This window comes from Ranitomeya imitator, chromosome 4 (assembly GCF_032444005.1).
Source record: "Ranitomeya imitator isolate aRanImi1 chromosome 4, aRanImi1.pri, whole genome shotgun sequence".
Lineage (NCBI taxonomy): Eukaryota > Metazoa > Chordata > Amphibia > Anura > Dendrobatidae > Ranitomeya > Ranitomeya imitator.
Window position 1 is genome coordinate 639,326,118 of NC_091285.1, and position 11,436 is coordinate 639,337,553.

The window sequence follows — 11,436 nt, forward strand, 5'->3', positions numbered from 1 at the left end:
GCAAAGGAGCCTCCTGAGTACTGAAGCCGGCCGGCGTCTGACGTCACTTCCTGCCGCCGGCTTCAGACCGGAAGCCCTCATCTCGCGCACAGCGCTGGAGGAGGAGAGGGGCTGGAGAGCTCAGGGAGGCCTCCAGCCGAAGAATGCCGCCCAGACCTTGCCTTGTCGGTGCGGACTGGTGGCGCAAGTCCCGAGTCCTGGAGAGACGGGAGCAGCGCTCGGGGAAGAGAGGCAAGTCTGCTCCCCAGCTGCCCGGCATAGAATCTGTTTCTCCCTGGTGACCGCTGCCGGCACAGCATACCTGGGATGACCTCTTCATCCCTAGTAGGGACAGGAAAAAACACTGAGGGGAGGATGAGGGAGGGGTTATTTAACCTCTTGTCATTTCCTGTCCCTATTAGGAAAGGTGTAACATCCTCCAGGTGTGCTGTCGTGGGGGGTTACTAGAGAAAAGAAGTCACAGAATAAAAAGTGTATTACATAAACCTACACATAAAAGGCTAATTGTCCACATACACCGGGGAAGTTAGTGACCAGCTACAACATGTCTTTGACCGCTGTATTGCAATGTTATGTCAAACTAGAATAAAAGCGATTGTCACAACTTAGTGCAACCACAACAGACAAGTCACAAGAAACACAGCAGGCTTCGATTTCTTGTGATCACATTTCATCGTGATGTGAAGGCGTTCACTTTAATTGTGATGCAACATGCAATGAGACATACTGTGCTGCCCAAGTCGTCGTATAATCCTAGCCTTAAGCCCCCATACACAGTGGGCTAACGTCAGCCAAACCTGTCGATATCGACGGGTTTGGCCAATAGTCTGGGCACTCCGGACAGATCATTGCCGGGGGAGTTAGGCCGGGTTCACATTGCGTTAATGGCAATGCACTGACGGCATCCGTTAAATAGTGGTACTAACGCTATGTAATGGATGCGTTAGCGATGCGCTACATAATGGCAGTTAATGGGTGCGCTAACGCATGTAATAATCGGCATGCGTTAGCGATGTGCCGTCATTCTGTGACGGACCCTCGGACACAGTCTGCAGCGTTTTCGGGTCCGTCACCGCCACTACAGATCGCGCTAGCGCAGATGCTCTATCGCATAAACGCGATCTTTTTCGGTACTTGCATTAACGCAGTCCGTTTAACGTATGCGTTGAACAGACTGCACTAACGCAATGTGAGCCTAGCCTTAAGGATCTGGCATCTCCAATTTCAGATGTCGGCCAGTGGCTCTATCACAGAGAACAAGGGAGTTTTCAGCTGGCTAAGCGCTCCTGTTTATGGGAGACCTGGCAAGGTAGCTGGTGACAGACCGATCACCCGCACCATAGGTCGCACGTATGGAGGTGGCTTCAGGCGCACTACAGATCCTCTTTTTATTCCACCATTGACACGTACCATAGTCTTCACAATACTGTTTGGCCAGGTCATCTTTCCTGGCCGTTGTCGAGTAGTCAGACTCTCCCAATACTTATCAATGAAAGGTATAATGTCCTAAAGTAGACAGGAAACATGATGAGAACTAAGTCACAATTAAGTTTGGAAATCGTTTCCTTTCATCATCTGGTACTGATCTCCAGCTATAGATCTCCTTCTCCTCCGTTTACACCCAAAGGATTTTCCCCTCCTCTTTTTGAGGTTTATCTGAACTCTCATATTTCAGCGCTCTATAGTAACAATATAAAGAGGGGAAAACCGCATCGGATATTTCAGCATGCAAGTGATCATGGAAATGGATCAGTAAAAATATTAACACCCAAAATAAACCAGCCTCATCGTAATCTTCATAGATTTAACCCGTGCACTTAAACAAGGAGGAGATATACCCGGGTGTAGGGAACAGGAAATGTCAACATCACCTTGTCTTTGGAAAACATAGTCTTAGGGTGTTCATCCTGGTTTCGGGAATGCCACGTTAAGTTGGCCAAAGTGGTAAGACACATTTCCTTCAAGTCTACAAAACAAAGAGTTTTAGTAAAATTAGAAATTAAGACCCATAATGATCTAATATTAAAGACCTATACCAAAAATAGGCAATTAAAAGAAGTTCTGTCGTGGTAATCTAATGCAAGACCTGGCCAGTCTTGGAGAATCTTACTTTTTTAGGACTATCAGAAAGCCAGGCCTGAAGCCGACTTTATGGAGGACTGCATTGGAGTATCTGATGGTAGTCTCGCATTTCCCAGATATCAATCGGACCTGCAGGATCTAATTAAGGCTACTTTCACACTAGCGACGGATTCGGCCCGTCGCAGTGCGTCGGGCCGAGATTCCGACGCTAGCGGTGAATGCGCCGCACAACGGAGACAGCGGATGCATTTTTCCTGTGCATCCGCTGCCCCATTGTGAGGTGCGGGGAGGTGGGGGCGGAGTTCCGGCCGCGCATGCGCGGTCGGAAAAAGCGGTCCGTCGGCAGCAAAAAACGTTACATGTAACGTTTTTTGCTCCCGGCGGTCCACCACAACACAGCGCAACCGTCGCACGACGGTTGCGACGTGTGTCAATACGTCGCAATGCGTAGGTAATGTTACTCTATGGGGCAAAAACGCATCCTGCAAACAACTTTGCAGGATGCGTTTTTTCCCCTAAACGATGCATTGCGACGTATTAAAAAAACGCTAGTGTGAAAGTAGCCTAAGAAATCTGGGACCCAACAGATCCTTGAGCGAGGTCTGCACAGTCCAACCTACAATGCGATGGCTGCATTTACCGTCACTCACTTACTGGCTTGCTTTCTCAGGAAGTAGGTGTTTCCGCTGTGATGGCAAACGTTACAATGGAAGCTGTAGTTGGTCATAAACGGAAGACAAGACCTGAACAAAAGAAGAAATGTAAGGTGCCTGAACACATGTCCATAGCACTCAGCAAGAGCAGATACAAGAGGCTTATAAGAACATACGTGGTGTCTATCCCGAAGGTATCTGCTCCAAACCACTTCAAACAGATGCCGCATTGTAGCTCGATATCGCCGAGCTGCCGGCCATTTTCTTCATCCACTGAGCCACCTTGTGTGTCCATGATGTCTCCTTCTGCTGTGGAGTCCTAGCAGAGGCAGAGATGAATGTGGTGCGGATCACTTCCATACATGAGCCCTTCAGAACTTTAGGCTCTTGCATTACACAGATACTGGCTTTGGATGGAAACCAGATGGATGAATATGAACATGTTACATACCAAAGCGTCCTTTTCGTTGGAAGACTCGGTGTCCAGCGCAGTTGCTGAGCTCAGTTGTACAAAGTCACTGCAAAGATATGGAAATAATACGGTCAGGGCATAGAATAAAACCTTCCGCGCTCCCAGGCAAGGACGTGACACACAGGGCACCGGACATATGTGGAGGCAGGAGACGGCTAGTACACAGAGGCCGAATGCCTCCCATGCCAGGCCGGCTATCTGTGAGGGCCACATGTATACAAGATGCAGGGAATAGCCGTTTATCCAAATTCATTTTTTGCTCTTCTCCTTCCAACAGCCATGACTTTCCCCCCCCCCCCTTTATATACGGTAACTCTACAGTGTTTATTTGCTTTTTGCAGTAGAATTTGTCATTTAGGATGACACCATTCACTTCACTGGAAAAAAAGAAATTCAAGTTGATGAATTGGCTGAAAAAAAAATAAAATAATGCAAACCTGCCATTGTTTTTTTTTTTTTTTCAGTTTTATTTTTACGGGGCTCACTGTGCAGTAAGAATGACCCGGTAACATAATTCTCCATGTCAGTGCAATTAAGGGGATAATAATAAAAGGTAAAAAAAAACAAAAAAAAAAAACAAAACAAAAAACTATAAAAAAGTTATTACTGGCAGGAAAGAAAAAAAAAAAAAAAAAAAAAAAAAAAAAAATCAAAATTTTACAAAAAAAACCCAACAACAAAAGATGGCAGTCAAATTACAGCATCCGGGAGCTTCCGGAAGAAGTAGAAAGGGCGAAACGCGCGTCGGGGCGCTGGGGAAACTGTGGTAGCACGCACGCCACCGGACATTCACTTATAGGTAACTGTATATGCCTGGGTCTTCTTTATTATTGATTCTGAGATATGGGAGTGGTGTTTACGTTAGGATTACTGAGCTATAGCATCATATAAATTTATTTTAGGCTATGAATTGCACAAAGTACTCTAGCATGGATATAAAATGGGATGCAATTAGCACCTAATATGAGATCTATGTGAGTCTGTGGGCTTTAATGAATTGGTACACACCATAGTTAGGCGGTTTTCCAGTACTCCTTTGGTTTGTTTTGCTACGGCATTTAGTGTGTTTTTCTCCACGGTTCCCCCATGGGGTATGATTCTGATTAAATGAAGTAGCTTTTTTAATATGTATGTCTATTGTTCCTATTGGTCTTTAATAAAATTCATTTGAAATTTTCCTTATGGTTGGCTTCTTTAAGATGGCTGTAATTTGACTGCCATCTTTTGTTTTTTTGTATGTTTAGGAAGTACCATTAAAAGGTATATATCTGGACTTGTTTTGAATAAATTTTAAAAAAGCAAAGGAAAAAAAAAAAGTGTGTATAGCCTATTTCTGAAACCAGTAACTTTTATAAAAAACAAAAACAAAACATTTCCAGTTGATGGATGGCTCCTGAACGTGTTAGGAACAGGCTCAGAGCTCACTCTATGATGTATAGAGAGGTCATTGAGAGGAACCAAAGCGCTCCACCAATTGCATCGTCCAATTTATTGTGTGACAGGAAATGGCGCCTTATGTCCAAAGTGGTTGTGCCTGGTACTGCAGAATCCCCATCAAATAAAAAGAAATGACCTGCAACACCAGTCGCAGCCACTATAAGGCGCTCTGATTGTGATGCGTCAATCATGGCCCCTGCTGAATGGGGATGTCAGGAGACTGATCCCCACACATCTAATATTAGTGGTCTATGATAAAGCCAGGCCATCAATTAACCCCTCACCTGATAACCCCAGTATAGGCATGGCACATGTTAGGAGCTAGTGCAGATTGCCGCTGTCTAACCACTTAAATGCCACTGACAATTTCTGACTGCAGCAATTTGTTCAGCCATCGCCCTCCCCTTGATAGGATCACTGGTTACTGATGGTTCCACAGCATTAGTAATAAAAAACTAATAAAAAATAAAGAAATTACAGGCAATGTGACAGCTGATCTACGGGCAGCATGTATCAGGCACTGACTATGATCTCAGCCAGGAACAAATGATTCTGAAATGATGCGATATTACAGAGAGAAACATGCTGTAAAAGCCACTGTGGACAGTATGTACAGTGGGGCAAAAAAGTATTTAGTCAGTCAGCAATAGTGCAAGTTCCACCACTTAAAAGATGAGAGGCGTCTGTAATTTACATCATAGGTAGACCTCAACTATGGGAGACAAACTGAGAAAAAAAAAAAATCCAGAAAATCACATTGTCTGTTTTTTTATCATTTTTTTTTGCATATTATGGTGGAAAATAAGTATTTGGTCAGAAACAAACAATCAAGATTTCTGGCTCTCACAGACCTGTAACTTCTTCTTTAAGAGTCTCCTCTTTCCTCCAATCATTACCTGTAGTAATGGCACCTGTTTAAACTTGTTATCAGTATAAAAAGACACCTGTGCACACCCTCAAACAGTCTGACTCCAAACTCCACTATGGTGAAGACCAAAGAGCTGTCAAAGGACACCAGAAACAAAATTGTAGCCCTGCACCAGGCTGGGAAGACTGAATCTGCAATAGCCAACCAGCTTGGAGTGAAGAAATCAACAGTGGGAGCAATAATTAGAAAATGGAAGACATACAAGACCACTGATAATCTCCCTCGATCTGGGGCTCCACGCAAAATCCCACCCCGTGGGGTCAGAATGATCACAAGAACGGTGAGCAAAAATCCCAGAACCACGCGGGGGGACCTAGTGAATGAACTGCAGAGAGCTGGGACCAATGTAACAAGGCCTACCATAAGTAACACACTACGCCACCATGGACTCAGATCCTGCAGTGCCAGACGTGTCCCACTGCTTAAGCCAGTACATGTCTGGGCCCGTCTGAAGTTTGCTAGAGAGCATTTGGATGATCCAGAGGAGTTTTGGGAGAATGTCCTATGGTCTGATGAAACCAAACTGGAACTGTTTGGTAGAAACACAACTTGTCGTGTTTGGAGGAAAAAGAATACTGAGTTGCATCCATCAAACACCATACCTACTGTAAAGCATGGTGGTGGAAACATCATGCTTTGGGGATGTTTCTCTGTAAAGGGGCCAGGACAACTGATCCGGGTACATGAAAGAATGAATGGGGCCATGTATCGTGAGATTTTGAGTGCAAACCTCTTTCCATCAGCAAGGGCATTGAAGATGAAACGTGGCTGGGTCTTTCAACATGACAATGATCCAAAGCACACCGCCAGGGCAACGAAGGAGTGGCTTCGTAAGAAGCATTTCAAGGTCCTGGAGTGGCCTAGCCAGTCTCCAGATCTCAACCCTATAGAAAACCTTTGGAGGGAGTTGAAAGTCCGTGTTGCCAAGCGAAAAGCCAAAAACATCACTGCTCTAGAGGAGATCTGCATGGAGGAATGGGCCAACATACCAACAACAGTGTGTGGCAACCTTGTGAAGACTTACAGAAAACATTTGTCATTGCCAACAAAGGATATATTACAAAGTATTGAGATGAAATTTTGTTTCTGACCAAATACTTATTTTCCACCATAATATGCAAATAAAATGTTAAAAAAACAGACAATGTGATTTTCTGGATTTTTTTTTCTCAGTTTGTCTCCCATAGTTGAGGTCTACCTATGATGTAAATTACAGACGCCTCTCATCTTTTTAAGTGGTGGAACTTGCACTATTGCTGACTGACTAAATACTTTTTTGCCCCACTGTATCTGTGGACAGGATTACTTTAAAAACAAAAATGAGTAGGTATCTCCGTATCTGTAAATGTCTGATCTAACCATACAGTCATGGCCAAAAGTATTGACACCCCTGCAATTCTGTCAAGGTAATACTCAGTTTCTTCCTGAAAATGATTGCAAACACAAATTATTTGGTATTATTATCCTCTTTTAATTTGTATTAAATAAAAAAAAAACACAAAAGATAACAAAGCAAAAATCAAAACATTGATCATTTCACACAAAACTCCAAAAATGGGCCAGACAAAAGTATTGGCACCCTCAGCCTAATACTTGGTTGCACAACCTTTAGCCAAAATAACTGCGACCAACCCCTTCCAGTAACCATCATTGAGTTTCTTACAATGCTCTGCTGGAATTTTAGACCATTCTTTGGCAAACTGCTCCAGGTCCCTGATATTTGAAGGGTGTCTTCTCCAAACTGCCATTTTTAGATCTCTCCACAGGTGTTCTATGGGATTCAGGTCTGGACTCATTGCTGGCCACCTTAGAAGTCTCCAGTGCTTTCTCTCAAACCATTTTCTAGTGCTTTTTGAAGTGTGTTTTGGGTCATTGTCCTGCTGGAAGACCCATGACCTCTGAGGGAGACCCAGCTTTCTCACACTGGGCCCTACATTATGCTGCAAAATTTGTTGGTAATCTTCAGACTTCATAATGCCATGCACACGGTCAAGCAGTCCAGTGCCAGAGGCAGCAAAGCAACCCCAAAACATCAGGGAACCTCCGCCATGTTTGACTGTAGGGACCGTGTTCTTTCCTTTGAATGCCTCTTTTTTTCTCCTGTAAACTCTATGTTGATGCCTTTGCCCTAAAAGCTCTACTTTTGTCTCATCTGACCAGAGAACATTCTTCCAAAACGTTTTAGGCTTTTTCAGGTAAGTTTTGGCAAACTCCAGCCTGGCTTGGCGGCGCGAGGGGTTACTGCAACTTACCCTTAAGAAAGCAATAAAAACAAGTACCGTATGTACCCTAAAAAAAACAGAAAATACTTTACCCTGAAAAAACAAACAAAAAAAATAGCCCTCACACAGCGCCATCATCCTAAAAATAGTCTCAGAAAACAGCAATACAAACCAATATCTCTCTCTGCCATATAATTGTCTAAGGGTCACTTCCGTCTGTCACGGTTATTCATTCGCTGGTCTCGCCAGCTGCCTGTCATGGCTGCCGCGACCAATCAGCGACGGGCACAGTCCGGAAGAAAATGGCCGCTCCTTACTCCCCGCAGTCAGTGCCTGTCGCCCGCATACTCCTCTCTGGTCACCGCTAACACAGGGTTAATGCCCGCGGTAACAGACCGCGTTATGCCGCGGGTAGCGCACTCCTTTACCGCCACTATTAACCCTGTGTGTCCCCAACTTTTTACTATTGACGCTGCCTATGCGGCATCAATAGTAAAAAATGTAATGTTAAAAATAAAAAAAACCCTGCTATACTCACCCTCCGTAGTCGCTCGCGCCGGCCACCATCTTCCGTTGCAGATTCCGGTGGCAAAAATGGTAAGGGAAAAGGACCTGCCATGACGTTACGGTCATGTGACCGCGACGTCATCACGGGTCCTGCGCCAATACCAACCCTGGGACCGGAAGCTGCCGTGGACTACAAGGGGCCCTCGGAAAGGTGAGTATATGTTTATTTTTTAACCTGTGACAAACCTGGCTGGGCAATATACTACGTGGCTCTGTGCTGTATACTACGTCACTGGACAATATACTACGTGGCTGGGCAATATACTACGTGGACATGCATATTCAAGAATACCCGATGCGTTAGAATCGGGCCACCATCTAGTATATACACATAAAAAAGAGGCAGCACTCCAGTATTTTCAACAATACAAAAGGGACTTTAATAGCGGTGGTGGCGTGGCGACGTTTCAGCTGCAATGAGTCTTTTTTGTGCACATATATATATATATATTTCCGTTAAAATTATGGCACCGTTTGCCTCCTACGGCCTCGGTGTTGCTCTGTCCACTGCTGAATGAATTAAAGGGAACCTGTCACCCCGTTTTTTGAGATTGAGCTATAAATACTGTTAAATAGGGCCTGCGCTGTGCGTTACTATGGTGTATGTAGTGTACCCTGATTCCCCATGTATGCTGAGAAATACATTACCAAAGTCGCCTTTTTCGCCTGTCAATCAGGCTGGTCAGGTCGGGTGGGCGTGTTCACAGCGCTCTTTTCTTCCCCAGCTTTCCGTTGGTGGCGTAGTGGTGTGCGCATGTCGCAGTGACGAATCCACTGCGCGCACGTGAAGACACAGCGCGCGATCTGCGCTGTAATCCCTTGCATCGGTGGGGGCGGCCATCTTCCTGGGGCCGCGCGTGCGCAGATGGAGTGCTCTGCTGCACGGGGCTTCAGGAAAATGGCCGCGGGATGCCGCGCGTGCGCATTAGAGATCGCGGCGGCCATTTTCCCAAAGCCGAGATGGCCGCCCCCACCGATGCAAGGGATTACAGCGCAGATCGCGCGCTGTGTCTTCACGTGGGCGCAGGGAAGTCGGAACTCTGGACATGCGCACACCACTACGCCACCAACGGAAAGCTGGGGAAGAAAAGAGCGCTGTGAACACGCCCACCTGACCAGACCAGCCTGATTGACAGGCGAAAACGGCGACTTTGGTAATGTATTTCTCAGCATACATGGGGAATCAGGGTACACTACATACACTATAGTAACACACAGTGCAGGCCCTATATAACAGTATTTATAGCTCAATCTCAAAAAACGGGGGTGACAGGTTCCCTTTAACTGAGAATCTGTCAGTGAGCTCGTTTCCACTATATTATGGGAGTTTTTATTCTCCTTTATCCCTTCTCGGACGGGGATTGCACGGATGCTGGACTCGAGCGTGCATAGAGATACGTGCCGCCACGCTCGGGTCTGATCCTTCCTTTTCTCTGCCGATTTATAGCCAAAGGCCAAACTAAACAGTGACTGTAGCGGGAAATAAAGACCCTGTAAGAGTCAAACGGTGCAAAAACGTGTAAGGAATGGAGTAGTAAAAGTGAATTTCACCCCAAATACACAAATATAAGTCAAAAAAAGTCCCTCCCCCAAAAACATGGACCCCTCCAAGTTCCCCCATATATTTTATTATGTACACCCCTCCTCACATGCAAAGTGCTATTGAATAAATGGAGTAATAATAATAATAATAATATATAGACAGCACCTACAAACCTGTGTTTTTCTACCTGCTTGCTGTCAGTGTATGGAAACATGACTCTCTCCCCAGTGCTGATGCTTCTCGCTGCTGGGATTTGCTACACTTGCATCCTATCAGCCACATACCGTGCTGAGGGTTTGCTACAGTGTGTCAGTGAAGTGTTAGGATGGTGGAGACTCCATCACCTGGAGATAGGGCTGTTCCCATTCACTGGCACCAAGGAAACACCAATATAAGGAGAAATATTATAGGAAACCCCCTTAAAGGTTGTCAGACCCCCGCAGGGCACACAGGATGCCGGCCCCGTGCCCAGCTATGGCCGACACTATGAATGGGCTGCAGCCGCCGGCACAAGGTCACCTCACAAAAAATCACAAACAACCCATGACTTAGCCACCCACTCTCTCACCCGGCACGGTTGTCCCCGCCCCCTGTCGGGCTACACCCGGGTCCTGCCGCTCCTCCTCCTCCCGCTTCAACATCCTCCTTATCCGCCACCGACGCCATCTTCATATACAAAACCACGTGTCCGTCCGACTCCGCAGCGCTGGGGGGAGGAGCAAAGGCGGGAAGCAGAACGGAGCATGCGTCGAACGCTTCGGCCATCTTGGGAAGGGCAAAACCATAAGCTGAGAAAAGTGCGGGAAAATACTGTGGAGGAAGTGACGCAGATTTCTGTGGCGCTGAGGAGACGGAAAAATAATATGCTTCTCTCTCCTGCTAGACTCTAAACCACTATATAGGAATGGGGGATTACTGGTTCGCTTCATAAAACAAGCTGAGAAAGTCTAGTGACTGACTATGGCTTTTATTTAAGCTTTAAGAAATCTGTGGTAAAAAAAAATATAGCATCTCCTTTGGAAAGGCAATTTTTTTTTAAACTTTTTACGACAGCAATTTTTGCCTTAGGCTATGTGCACACGTTCAGGAATTCATGCAGAAAATTCCTGAGAATTCCGGACATTTTCTGCATGAAATCCGCAAGAAAACCGCATGCGTTTTTGACGCGTTTTTGCCACGGTTTTGACGCGTTTTTTTCCGGACACTTCCCAATGCATTTTGGAGTGGGAAATCCGCAAAAAAACCGCAAAAAGATAGAGCATGTCCGGATTTTGTGCGGTATGCGTTTTTTATGCGGAAAAAAACGCATCATGTGCACAAAACATGCGGAATTCATTCTAAATGATGGGATGCTTATTGTATGCGTTTTTTTGCGGTTTTATAGCGTTTTTATCGGGAAAAACCGCGAAAAAAACGCAACGTGTGAACACAGCCTAATAAATGACAGGATAAATCAATTTTGACGAATACGTTGCCATCAAATTCATTTTTTTTGTTGTTGCTGCATTTGATGCCTTTTTGATTTTCCTATC

General features: G+C 45.4%; 1 protein-coding gene across 1 annotated transcript in view; it reads right to left on the reverse strand.

Annotated features, from left to right (window-relative positions):
* ASH2L (ASH2 like, histone lysine methyltransferase complex subunit) overlaps positions 1-10,598 on the reverse strand; it is a 41,022-nt gene extending 30,424 nt beyond the window's left edge. The window contains exons 1-6 of the mRNA XM_069766859.1: positions 10,473-10,598; positions 3,187-3,253; positions 2,912-3,054; positions 2,737-2,825; positions 1,872-1,966; positions 1,411-1,506 (exon numbers count right to left, since the gene is read on the reverse strand). Of these exons, the coding sequence (XP_069622960.1) occupies positions 1,411-1,506; positions 1,872-1,966; positions 2,737-2,825; positions 2,912-3,054; positions 3,187-3,253; positions 10,473-10,576 (594 nt within the window). The 5' untranslated portion in view covers positions 10,577-10,598. The remainder of the gene's footprint in view (positions 1-1,410; positions 1,507-1,871; positions 1,967-2,736; positions 2,826-2,911; positions 3,055-3,186; positions 3,254-10,472) is intronic.
* Positions 10,599-11,436: the final 838 nt, after the last annotated feature.